Source organism: Hakea prostrata, chromosome 2, assembly GCF_041222555.1.
Source record: "Hakea prostrata isolate BN-2017 chromosome 2, UWA_Hpros_2, whole genome shotgun sequence".
NCBI lineage: Eukaryota > Viridiplantae > Streptophyta > Magnoliopsida > Proteales > Proteaceae > Hakea > Hakea prostrata.
Genome location: NC_142601.1, coordinates 5,573,861 through 5,587,671, shown reverse-complemented (window position 1 = coordinate 5,587,671; position 13,811 = coordinate 5,573,861). Strand labels below are relative to the sequence as shown.

The 13,811-nt window shown below is 37.6% G+C and overlaps 2 protein-coding genes and 1 pseudogene across 2 annotated transcripts; all 3 read right to left on the bottom strand.

The window, feature by feature from the left end:
- Nucleotides 1-93: 93 nt before the first annotated feature.
- Nucleotides 94-710, bottom strand: LOC149023457 (histone H2B.4-like). Its single transcript, XM_089143992.1, has one exon. The coding sequence runs from the start codon at nucleotides 617-619 to the stop codon at nucleotides 182-184; it is 438 nt and encodes a 145-aa protein (XP_089000118.1). The 5' UTR covers nucleotides 620-710; the 3' UTR covers nucleotides 94-181.
- An 890-nt stretch (nucleotides 711-1,600) lies between these two features.
- LOC149023456 (putative galacturonosyltransferase-like 1 pseudogene) lies at nucleotides 1,601-2,318 on the bottom strand (annotated as a pseudogene).
- Nucleotides 2,319-7,987: 5,669 nt separating this feature from the next.
- On the bottom strand, nucleotides 7,988-12,855 carry LOC149023455 (actin-depolymerizing factor 2-like). The gene is made up of 3 exons (XM_089143989.1): nucleotides 12,686-12,855; nucleotides 11,668-11,933; nucleotides 7,988-11,572 (listed from the first exon to the last, which is right to left on the bottom strand). The coding sequence occupies exons 1-3, from the start codon at nucleotides 12,686-12,688 to the stop codon at nucleotides 11,422-11,424; spliced, it is 420 nt and encodes a 139-aa protein (XP_089000115.1). The 5' UTR covers nucleotides 12,689-12,855; the 3' UTR covers nucleotides 7,988-11,421.
- Nucleotides 12,856-13,811: the final 956 nt, after the last annotated feature.

The following is a 13,811-nucleotide window of genomic DNA, read 5'->3' as shown; positions in this document are numbered from 1 at the left end:
AACAAAACAACTGATGCCAACAAGGATCCACTGATGATGGAAGAGGTAAGGAATGATGGAAGATGCAAGGAATCACCAGAAAAGAACAATAAATTCTTGTGATTTGATGTTATTGTTTCCAAAGGACCAAAAGAAAAGAAAAGATAATTATATTACATCGGAAAATTAAACCCAGCCCTAACTAAGAACTCGTAAATTTGGTAACAGCCTTGGTACCCTCGGAGACGGCGTGTTTGGCCAATTCTCCAGGAAGAACAAGACGTACAGAGGTTTGAATCTCCCGAGAAGTGATGGTAGGTTTCTTGTTATACCGAGCCAATCTTGAAGCTTCCTGAGCAAGCTTCTCGAATATATCGTTGATGAAACTGTTCATAATTCCCATGGCTTTGCTCGAAATGCCAATGTCAGGGTGAACTTGTTTAAGAACCTTGAAGATGTAGATCTTGTACGTCTCGTTACCTTTCTTCGTGCGCTTCTTTTTCTTATCACCGACACCGCCTTCCTTCGGTAACCTCTTCTCTGCCTTTGGCTTCTTATCCGCAGGAGCTTTCTCTGCAACAGATTTCTTCTCCTCCGAAGGCTTTTCAGAAGCTGGTTTCTTCTCTGCCTTGGGTGCCATTGCAAATTCTGTTCAACAGAATACAACCAACACGGGAACGTCGAACACGATTTTGGTTTCTGGGCGCCGAAGTGGTTTCTTGATGCGTGGTCAATTCTTTTCGATTTTTTCGATTCTTTCGATTCTTTCGATTCTTTATTTATATAGATTAAGGAATGAATTCTAATTGGCGGTAGAAGAGACGCTGCGATCGCTGACATGGTTTTAACATAGCCGTCCATTCTGTGTCACATCAACGGTTCGGAAATTTTCGCTGTTTTTATCCAATGATTTCGAAATAATTTTATTATTTTCATAAGAACGGAGAACTTTTTTTTCTTACCTGATGCCTTTTATTGAGGAATTCGAACTCTGACCCTCACTTGAAGTTGGTGGCTTGTTTTACTTTTTTTAACAGAAGTGAATCACCCCTAGAAATGCTTTTATTATTTTTATTAGAATACAATAACAATTATTTTTATTCGAATGAGGAAAAAAATTAGAAAAATTATGTCATTAGTTAGTTTTAGATTTCTATTTACAAAATTATCCATCCAATGTTTATGTTGAAAAAACTGAATAAAAACAAGTTTGAGTTTACAAAAATAGCAAACCGGATGTCTCAATTCATTCTCCCTTCCCCTTCTTGGATTCCAAAATGCCTTCTTTACTACAAAGAGGATGGTCTCCTCCTTGCCATGTTTTCTGGGTTCCCTTCCCCTTCTTGGATTCCAAAATGCCTTCTCTATTATGAAGAGGATGGTCTCCTCCTTGCCATGTTTTCTGGCCCACTGTAACTGTAATTAAGTTTTTTTTTTTTTCTTTTTTTGGGTCAAAAACTGTAACTAAATAGGCTAAGAAGAAAAACAAGATGGAAAGATACGGAAAACATAACTTTTGTAAATTTTATTTTTAAAATAAGAAACTCTTAATAGATTTGCAAAACTAGTGACAAAGATATTATCACTTAACACAGCTTTTCAACTTTTATTTTATTTTTTCTTATTTGTGTATTGCATTGAGTGTGGAAAGAAGAATCCTCATTCGCTTCTGCATCTCCCAAGTCCCAGCAAAGACAAGCAGAAAGCGAGATAACGAATCCAATTCATAAATCCTCATTCACTTCTGCAACTCCATCCACTCAACAATCTAGGTAGTGTAATCCTCTTATCAACACCATCTTCGAGATCTATAACCATGACCTGGTATTAAAGTAACTCACAAAGATGAAGGAGAGAGAAGGGTTAGTCCAGAGGGTTGAAATGAAGTAATATGTGAAATTTGCATTGCAATACACAGAGCTGCTAAAACAGAGTGATCACCAAGTGGGGTAGTAGCAAGTTTAGTGATGTTGTCGATGAGGATGAGATCTGAGTCAAGGTAGACAACCCAACCAATGCAGAGAGCTAAGAGATTAGTTAGGTAATTGCAAGCATAATTAAGTGGGTAATCCAGTGCAACCCAAATTGAGGTGGAGATGAGACCTACAACAGTGGAATTGTCGAAGGTGTAAACATGGAATTTCAAGTATGGGAAGGATTTGGCTAATGGTGCTTCGGAGGTGAATGGTGTCGGCAGAGGCAGAGATGACAAAATGAAAGGCAACATTTTGTGGGCAGGAAGCTCCCAGGTAAATATTAAAAATAGTGACGGTTATGGCCATGCTGACGTTGGAAGGTGGAAGATGAGAATAAAAATTTCTAAAGGAGAATGTGTAACATTGTTTTTACTATTTCTGTAATCTCAAACTTGTTTTTGTTCACTCTTGTTAACTAAAACATTGGATGGCCACTTTTGTAAAGAAAAACTTAAACTAGCTAATCATGAAATTTTTCCTTTATCTTTTTTCATTTTTGTAATTGTTTTATTTATTTATTTTGGTAAAGAGACATTCATTCAACAACAACGGAAATACACAAGGAGAAACAACTAGATCCCTCAATCAACGAGTAGAAATAGGCCAATTTGTCCTATTTGAAACATACAAAGCCTTCCTGACCAAATGGTCAATCAAACTATTAACACATCTAAGAACATAAGAAACCAAACATGACAAAAAATAAGAGTCAAGGTAATTCAAACTCTGACTTCCAAATAAAAATTGTTCGCTTTTTACCAATTGGCTGAGCCACCCCTATAGATTAAGAACCAAAAACATGGCGGAAGACAAATCACACCTTACTTTATGAGCACTTAAATGCTTCATCATCAAGCATGCAATATATGAACACCTTATCTACAAAATAGCATTGATATTATCCTAAGCTGAAAAAATTCGCCTCGCTTCATCCCTATATGATTGTTCTAAAGCTTAACCTTGGAAACAAGAAACAATAACTTTTATACTAAAAACTAAAATTCAATTAATTCTCAAATTTTAATGATTTTGTAAAAGTACAATGGTTGATCTAGTTAAGCTGAGTTGGTAACTGTCAATACCTCCTTAATGAAGAAGTCATAAGTTTAAAGTTTAATTTTACCTTGTAATAACATACATGTAAGTGATCCCAATGAATCAAACAAATATCATTTTAAGTCCTAAACATGGAAATGGGATGGGCCCACTTTCATTTTATAATTGGTCAAACAAAAGTTTAAAATAGTTAATAGGAACGTGGCTTGGAATCTTAGACATATGCCTAGGTAACATACAAACTTGCCCCGAATCAAAAACTTCAGTGGTGATTTAGGTTCTTTTTGTATCCATTCTCATTCTTTATTATGTCTATTTAAAAGAAATAAGTCTGGGAATTGATTATTGGTCAATAATGAAAAATGGTTTGATGAATTTTGTCAAAAATAAATTTACTGTCAAAATAAAAAATTATTAGAAAATGATAGTGAGAAAGTAAGAAAAGAGGGGAAAAGTATGATTTATAAAAGAATGTCTATTGAATATTTTACCCTCATCTTAACTATAAAACTTCAAATAAACTTGAACATAAATGAAGATAATGAAATTCTCACCATAATCCATAATAGAAAAAAAAATCTATTACGGATTTTGGAGGTTTTTTTATTATTTTAAATAAAAAATAAAACTGATAATAAATGCCAAATAATTTAAAATAATAAAAAATTTCTCATAATTGAGAATGATAATTGATACCAAAAAGAGCCTTAATAACATGTACTCCAGAACTGGATAAGCTATATGAGTGATTTCATACCATTTATTCCCAAGCTCAATTTGTTTTGACATGAATCTCCAAACAAGAAAAAAGAAATTCTCCACCGGCTGTGGGAGATTGAAACCGAGAAAAGAGAGAAAGAAATCCCTTCAAACTCAAAGCAACCTCCGCCCAAAAACTTGTCAAAGCTCTCACAAAACTTGCATGTGACATCCAACAGAACCAGCAAAACAGGTCATGTTTGGCATCCGGCTCCCAATACATCCAGATTTACAACACATTCGAATTCCATTCAGAAAATGCATAACAAACATGGCACTGGTCAATCAGAGTTATTTCTCGCCTATGGCATGCTGTGAAAGATTTGAAAGGAAACTACCGAGATGGTGATGGGGATTTAATCATATGCTATCACATTTTCCTTCAGTCTTGTGCATTTAATGTGCAAGATTGTTCAGCAAACCGTTGGATCGGAATCTGGTCAAAATTTCAACCAAGATCTCAATTTCAACCATTGACTCTCAACGGTCAAAATCTCAATCAGACAACCGACAATCTTGCCGAACATAAAATGCACAATCAAGGACACAAGCAAGTTCCTATGGTATCACAAGCCCCCAAGATCTACTTGATGCAGCCTCACGTGCTCACCCCATTGTCGTTTCCTTCATCTCCCCCAGCAAAATCTCTGTTTTCTCTCATCTTCTGATCCTATTTCATACTTTTTCATGACGTTTTGACTTATTCGATAATCCTTGCACCAAATGTCTCTATAATGACGCAGTATTGGAAGCACTATTCTTTGCTTCCACTTAGAGGCAACGCTAGGCATCATTTTCTGGGACGCGTGCAGATGGATTATAGTAGGCTAAGTACACCTAATCACCACGACAACTAAAGGACACCAAATGAAGGCCCAGCTTGTAAGTGCAGGGTGTATTCAAATGCACAAACCCCACATCAGCCACAATTTATACTAGATGTGGACAATTCCTTCCCCATCACATCAAATTAATGGCATAAGAAAAGCTGAGAACTGAAGAACTGACCAACAGCTTTACGAGCCAATTTGCATCAACACCTGCTCCCACTTGCATACATCCAATGGTACCCGGACTTCTTTGCCTAATAGGGTATAAAAGAATGATCAAATCCCAGAGAGCAATAATCAAACACTCTTACACAGCAGTTCAGTGGTGCGCATTAAATGCACAGCATTTGAGTTCATTTAGTTTCACAAAGGGAAGACAACAATATAAGATGCATGAGTCACAAGATGTAACCTCATTGCCGACTGCAATGCTCTCAAACTGTCATATAGACGCCAAAGGAAGCTGGTGGCATGTTCACCAATCATCTGGCAACACTGACAAGTCATTCAACCATTTAAACATTACAGAGACAATAAATAAAAGAAACATCATCACGTTTTCCCCCGAAACCGTAGAGACTCTCCATCAGCCCCACCTATAGACACTAGGCCCTGAGTGAGGTCACACAATGACCTAGAGCTGATCGAATGTACAATACTAACTTGACCATCAGCTAAAGGAATAAGTTAACGAGTCTACATGTCCATTTGACACATCCAACCTTCAATCAAACAGTGCCCTAACAAACCTGGGCCGTCACCAGTGGCTGGGGTTTTATGTTGCAGAGCTGATCTCTCGGTATTTCACATGATCGAATTTTTTTCAAGTCTCAAAATGTACCATAACACCTGTACTCCCTCTCATCTCTGGGGGTTTTAAGTTGCAACGCTAATCTCATGAGAATTTCAACGACTGAATTTTTAATGCACAAGCAACCTGTAGTGCCTCTCCACCAGCAGACAAAGCTGATCTCTGGGGTTTTAAGTTGCAAAGCTAATCTCATGAGAATTTCCATGACTGAATTTTTAATGCACAAGCAACCTGTAGTGCCTCTCCACCAGCAGACATATGCATTACATGCCATGTTATAGACACTTGTCCTCAAAAAGTACACACTAAATCACCAGAATAAGGACAAAACTCCAGACAGATGATACCTGAAGTTCTTTAGCATAGAATATGCAAGCACAAACCAAGATCAATCTCATCAAACACCATCTAACCACTGACGCGTATCAATCGATTCTGGTCCAACCCCAAGAGAACTGGTCAAATTCGGTTTGGTCCAACAAGAGTTGTACTTAATTAGCTAAATTACTTCTGTTTTAAGTTCAATCCTTTAATTGCTTTAGTATTCCCACTGTTTTAAGTTCAATCCTTTTAACTGCTTTAGTATTCCTACTTCTGTTTTTCCTTTAACTACTTCAGCATTCCAACATAAGAATGAGTTAAGACTTTGGTTTTGAGTTTCACATTTCAACTAGAATCTGTGTTTTTTCTTTTAAATAGCTTGTATAAACAGTAACAACAATAACAACCATCCTTTTCCCAACTAAATGAGGTCCACTACATGGATCCTTGCCCTCCAATCAACGTTATTTGCAGGCACACTAGATACAAGGCCTAAGCCATACTAGTACTTTTTTATTTGATTTGGATTAAATCGCTTCTTCGCACAGGAGCACTTAAAAGGCTTTTGTTGAACGTGGCCGTGCCACCTATATTGATTTTCTAATAACTTATCATTTATTCAACCTACTCCCAAGGCAACCCTAGTATGATCATTCCTTACCTTATCATTCCAAATTTTGTCACTCATCCATCCTATAGCATCCTCATTTTTGCTACATCAACTTTATCTATATGATGCTTATTAACATTCCAAAAGTCTGTAGTATACAACGTAGTTGGTTGTACAACCAACTTATAGAATTTTCCTTTAAACTTTAAGGGAATACGTTGATCACACAAAACCCCAAATGTACCTCTCCACTTCATCCACCCTATTTTAATTATTTTGAAACATCCTCCTCTACATCAACTTTTTTATTTATGATTGAGCCAAGGTACCTAAAATAATCGGTTTGTACAATATCTTTCTCATCAAGTCTCACCACCTTATCATACGTCCAATCACGACCAAAGTCACATACTAGATATCCCATCTTCATTCTAGTTACTTAGTTTAAAGCCTTTCGATTCCAAAGTTTCTCTCCATGATTCTATCTTAGAACTAATCCCTACTTATAACTCATCTACTAAAACACCATCAACAAAAACACATACACCAAGGAACCTCATCTTGAATGCCTTTAGGTTAAATAATCCATTATAAGTGCAAATAAATATGGGATTAAAGCTGATCCTTGATATAGCACAACTACAATTGAGAATTCACTACCTTGTCCTCCCACCATTCTTGCACTAGTCACTGGACCATCATTCAGATCTTTAACTACATCTACATATTTGCTTACAACATTTCTTTTCTCTAATACTTGCCAAATAAACACTCTACGGATTTCATCATACGCTTTTCCTAGGTCAATAAAGACCTTCGTAAGAAGACAAAACCTAGATCTTCTCCGCATAAAACCAAATTGGTTCTCCGTAATAGTGGTTTTCTGTCTCAAACAGTTTTCAATTACTCTATCCCATAATTTTAAAGTATTGACTCATTAGTTTTATGCCTATATAATTATCAGAGCTTTAAATATCTTCTTTATTTTTGTAAATTGGCACCACAACACTTCTCCTCCATCCATCTAGTATATTCCTTGTGCTCATAATCTTATTAAATAGCTGGGTCAACCAAGCTACCCATAGGTTTATAAGCTCTTCCATGGGATTTCATCAAGACATTGTGTCTTGCCAATTGACTGACATCCTCCATGGAGCTTCTTTTACTTTGGCCATCGTAATTCTCCGTATATATGTCCAAAAACTAGTGCCATTGTAAATGGTGCAATTTTTCAAGTAACAAATATCTAAAGTATGTTTAATTAGTAGGCTAATACACTTCCGATCTCTTTTTGATATCCTCGTCACGTACTAGTATTTTATCATCTTCACTTTTAATACATCTAACATGGTCTAGATATCTACTATTCCTCTCCCTTATTTTGGCCATCTCATAACCAGTTTTCCCCCTTCCTTTGTGCCTAACTTATTATATAAATATTCATACTTCTTCTTCTTGCTTTTTCCACAATTTTCTTAGCTTCATTTCTAGCCAATGTATACCCTTATAGATCGCCTACATCTTTAATACTTCACCATGTCTTAAAGCTACTTTCTTAATTCTTAATGACTACTTGAACCTCACCATCCCACCACCAAGTCTCTTTATAAGAATGTTGCTTTCTTTTTTATTCACCCATGACACCCACCTTCTTAATGCACTTAGCCATCTCATTCCACATCATATTAGTGTCCCCCCTCAAACTCCCACTTTCTTGGATCACTATTATATGTTTTGCAATTAAGCTTCCCCCTAGTATCACCTTGCAATCCTTACACCACAATATATACGACCTTCTAGTTAGGAAGAAATTCATTTGGCTTGTATGATGACTGCATTTGAAGGTAATGAAATGCACCTCTCTTTATAAAATAAGTATTTACATTAAGTAAATCAAAGCAACAGACAAGTTTTAAAACTGAGGTACCTTCCCCCTCCTCTCTCCAAAACCATATCCTCCATGTACACTTTTATAGCCTCTTTGATCTTTCACAATAAGTCAATTTAGACCAACCCCTATGATAATCTTTTCTTATTAATGAATTCCTTGCACTAAATCCATCCATATTTTCACAAAATTGTAAGGTTAGACTTTATCCAATCCTACTTGAGGTGCATATGCACTAATTATAGTTATGATCACTTTCTCCATACAAGCTTGATAGCTATAAACCTATCACCTAATCTTTAAACATCCACCATATCGTTCTTCAAATCTTTGTCCACTATTATGCCTACTCCACTTTTACTTTCATCCACAATGTACCAAAGTTTAAAAGTCATCCAACTCCTTAGCATTTTTACCATTCTATATAGTCTTTTGGATGCAAGCTATATTAACCCTTCTTTTCCTCATACTATTTATTAATTCTAAGTTCTTATAGGTTTAAAGATCTTATGTTCCAAGAAGCCAATCTAATCCTATGTTTTTCTGACTAGCTTCTTTACTCACACTCATCCATAGCACAAGAACTCTTGCCTACTTATAACTATATCCAGGGGCCAACGCAGCATGTAGCTTACAAGGGATGCTCTAAGCCACCCTCGCCCACCTAAACCCAGGCCATGGTGTGCCAGAGTGTAGTGTGTTGCTTATTCTGTCAGGGAACACCCTAGCATAGCATTTTTTATCATGTAAAGTTGAAATCCATGTAATAGTTGAAATCCATGTAATAAGGGTTTGGTTGCATATTATTTTGTGTGATTCCCTTACCTAGTCTCCACTTCCTTTCTTCCTCTTCATATTTCTTTAATTCCCCTTCAGTGAAAGCCCACATAGCAGGCCATTACCAGGACTGCGCATCATCTGATTGTGAGTTTTTCACTTTTCCTTCCCATGTCTTTACTTCCACTTCTTCCTCTTCCCATTCTTCTAATTCTCCACCCATTAAAGCCCACGATAGTAGGCCATTCCCAGGTCTGCATCAATGCAGAATAAATGGTCATCTCGATAACCTAGACTCTAAAAAAAAAATTACATAATGAAGTATCCTCCAATCCTGTGAATCATTAAAGTTTCTTACTTTGAATAACTTACCTCCTAATTGATCAAATACCGTCAAGATAAATCCATCTAAACCACAAACAACCATAGACTTGTTTCTAAACAAAGAAAGAATTTACAACTGTCTAGTTCCCAATAAAAACTCTACTTTTTCCTTCAGGGGATGGGATCAAAAGGTAGATTGGTTGGTTGCTTTGATCCAAAAATATATAGCAGCAGAAACTACTCATCTTCCAACCAACAGAATCCCAAAAAGAAAATTGATCAAGTCTCCAGTTTTCCTTTGCTAAATCTTCCACCATTTCAACCCATTGAAATGGTTTTCCCTCTAACAAAACACAGTGTACCAAATCAAATTGTTTGAGCTTCTTGAAGGGCAATTGAAGTGACAAGGTAAATCATCAGAAACCAAGCCAAAAGTGTACAAAAAAGATTTCCAACTACCCAAGATAACAATTAAACTGTTCATATCAAGGGCAACTGGCAACCACAGAACAGAAGCAATTGAAGCTACTTCCCATCTCAACACACGAATGTTTCTCCCTCCAAAACAACACAGCATACCCAACCTGATCTCAACTTACTCAAGCTTCTTGAAGAGTCACCACATTTCACCAAGAAAACTGTTTGAAGATAACTACCTAACTATTCTTATCGAGGGCAAAACAGCCACAGGAACCACCAAACCAACTTCTAGACAGACATTCCCAAATGATAATCATAAGGCCAAACCTCAAATCCTCCCCCCACCCCACCCGGTTTCTTTAAGTTTCAATCCAACAGAAAGCCAGTACGGATTCAAAGAATATGTCAAAGACTTTCCACATTGTCGACAAAAAGATTCAAAACTCATGCTCAAATCACACTAGCATGGGGAATATATTATACAAAAGAACAAAAGGAAACCTTCCAAGGCTAGAGAATGCCAAATGTTGAAAACAACCATCATGGCAACATCAACCACTACCTAAGTCACCACAATAAATGAAATCTTCTCGAACCACTGACACAACTATAGTTTTGCAGCAAGAACCAAACTGCACATTAAAGAAATTACACTAAGGCCAAGAATAAAATATTTTCCCAAGAAGGTAAGGAGACCATTTGTCAACGTGGCCAAAAATAAAACACAGAAGTCAGTAACATGTAATTCCCAGATCACCACCTGGGTAGAAAAACAATAACGAAACAGGAACATACCTACAAATTGTAAAGGTGACCCTTAAACCTTAGACAAGGATAAAGGGGTTGGTACACAAAACAACCCTCCCCCCAGTCCACCTCGAAAAAAGAATCTAAGGGTTAAACAGCACCAGCTGGTTACCCCCAAAGGAGGGGGGGGGGACTAGCTGGAAGCAGAAATGGAGAACAACATTTCAGAGCCTCTTTATCAACCAGACTTCTGATTCTGACATAAATTATAACCTTAAGCACAGAAAGTAGAATGTAATATGCAGATATCCACTCACATCAGCTAATTACGAATTCAACTTCTACATGCCTCTAATCCACCAGGGCAGCTTGCAATTAGGAAAATAAATTAATAAATAATGGCAAGACAGGAGCATTATCATCATATGCATCTGAATTTGTTTCCCCAGCAACTACAAAGGCAGAATTTTTGTCCAGTAAAATTTTAAATAAATAGAACTATGTGAAATGATTATAAGAATAAATACATCATTATCTATGTAATCGAGCAACCAAAATAGTGTCAAGAAAGCCAAAGGCACAGTAGGCTTGCCTTTTCCACAATCCCAACAAAGATAACAAGGGTCAAGCATCCATCCAGAGTAGTAAAACCAAATGTGTTGTCTACCCCAGCAAACTGTTACATAGAATTAGCTTGTAGGCATCAGACTACAAGGTGACACTCGTTCTATAGGTTTCACAATAACAGATGAAAAGATATACTCGAAATCATTTATGTTGTTCTTAAAAACATGGACTGAAAGGGTAAATCTCAAAAAACAAGTAGATATTATATCCAGCCAAATTCACCGCCTATGAACATTTCAACTGAACAAAGCAGCCTGTGTGGAGAAATTCCCCACACCAAAGTCTACCCTGCATACTTAGCTGACACGGTTTTTGAAAACATCAAGACCCATCTCAGTAGGATCAGTTGCCTGCAATTCCACCTGAAAACCGTCTAGCTCTCTCTTGAATCTGTCCTTGGAACTTGCATAAATCATTTTACTTCTCACCCTAGCTGTATCAGGAGACCTAAAAAAGGAAGGAAAAGAAAAGAGGAGTAAAGAATGGTTGTTTACAAGTACACGACAGATTGTGAACTGATCATTTGCAAAATCAAGAGTTACCAGGCAATAAAGAAAATCCTGCTCTTCTGGCAGTTCTCTTCTGTGACGAAGTCAAAATCATAGACTGCATAACGGCACTCATCAGCGGGAAGGCATGCAGTGAAATCCTCATAACTTTCAGCGGGTTCACCAACTTTTTCCACCAGAACCTGCTTTTGCTTCTCCTCTATCTTGAACACTATGAAGCGATAAGTTCTCTTGGCCTTCAATTCCAAAAACTTTAGTTTACACTCGTCATGCACAGCGATCCCTGATGCGGCGTTGGCCTATGAGTTGCAAAAACGTCAAATAAGACCACAAAACAAGAACTAAATAAGCAATTGCAAAGAACTTCACGATCTGGTGGACTACTGATACATAAATCAGACCACAGGTTCATGCAAATTTGCAAACCAAAACCTAATCAGATTACCACTAGATAATAGCTCCTGAGTTAAGAGTGAACAGATCGATGTGGAAAAAAATTAAAATACACGAAAACTATTTAACAGATAATTCAATAAGCCCTACATAAAAGGCATCTCAGTGGATCAAGTCGCACAGCAAAATCTTTTCCCATTAGCGAAACCAATTAAACGTATTACAACCGAAAACTCAAAAAGTTCCATCTCGATCCATAACATCAACGCTGCATAGTCCATTTCTTAAACGAAGAATTTACAACTTCCATTCGCCGACAAATTTTCCAACCATGAACCGAATCCAGAAACGAAAGTAAGAGAATAAAAAGAAGTCCACTTAAGACTAGCCAACCATAGCTAAATCAAGCAAGATCGATCGATATTCTAAACTACACCAAGCAAACAAAGACAGTCAAGTATAATAGAAGTAGACTAAAATTCCAGTCGATTTCAGCAAAATCAGCCTCCTCAGTAAAACTAATCACAGATCGAACTAGAAACTCCAGCATAAATTCAACAAAACATATAAAAGATTACACACGCAAACAAAGCCCTAGCATTAGAAGATGAACAACTTCTGCAGAACTCAGGAGAAGAGATCAAAAGAGTGAACTCACCATTTTGGAAAAAACGAAAGCGAATTACGTCGACGAGATTAGAAAAACCAGAGGAAATCTAGGGCGAGGAGAAGAGAAAATGAAAATATAGAGAGTACTCCGATAACGAAGGCTCTGCAATGAAATGGGGGCACTCCTCTTTCGGTGGTTTCGTTCAGTAGCGTATGATGACAGTCATATATGACCGCTGAGAATGTAAAGTTGGGATTACCAAGAAAAAGAATGTAAAGTTGGGCCACTCATAGTTCGCCACGTCATGCAAACGGCATGAAGCGTCTCCTGATCCCGATTGCTTTTGTTTCCGTTGCAAGCCACAGATGCGAAATCTTTTCTTCTAATCGGCGACCACGATTTTTTAATTAACAAATTACATAAATATCTTATTTTGGGTGGAATAAATATCTACCGATTTGCTTCCTATTTTTTTCTTTTCTTGTTCCTTCTTTTTTTTTTTTTTTTTTTTTTTGTCATTGTCATTGTCAACCATGATAGTGACTGGGGGACCACAGACCCCACAGGTCAAGGGGAGGGGGAGAGATTAAGCAAGATGGGGTAGAGGCGAAGATTTGACTCCATGACCTCCTTAGACTTACTGTCTCTACAAAAGATATTGTCCCCACTTTACTAGAAGTTCATCAATGGAGGTCGAATTTCACAAGAAAATGGAGGTGCTGTTCAAATAGTTATTTTTCTTTTATTTTTTATCTAAATTATTGATTTATTTATGGAGTGGAGATGAAATATAAAAAGGCCATAAGTAGGGAGTGGAAATGAACCACAAAGTGAGCTTTCTATTCCGTCTCTCTACTCCGTCTCTCTCTTCGTCGGTGAAAGCTCTGCTAGCCACCCACACCGCCCGCTCCCTTTGAGGCGAAGAGGCTTGCCTGGTAATCTCTCCGCCTCCCTGCCTCCCCTGATCCGTTCCGCCCCATCTCCGCCCTCGCTTTCCTCTTTCTGCCCCCGCCCTTGCTTTCCTCTTTCCCATCTCTCCCTCTCTACTGTGTTTCCATCTCCTCTCCCGATTCCCCTGCTCCCGCCTTCCCTCCCTGCTTCCACCTCCCGCTCGGCTCTTCTCTTCTTTTTGGTCTTCTCCCTCTTTCCCGTCTCTGTTTCCCCTTCCCCTTAG

Coding starts and splice junctions, on each gene's coding strand:
- LOC149023457 (XM_089143992.1), bottom strand. CDS start 619: ATGGCACCCAAGGCAGAGAAGAAACCAGCTTCTGAAAAGCCTTCGGAG.
- LOC149023455 (XM_089143989.1), bottom strand. Junction 11,573..11,667: donor AGGATTTTCTTTATTGCCTG/GTAACTCTTGAT, acceptor TTCCTTTTTTAG/GTCTCCTGATACAGCTAGGG.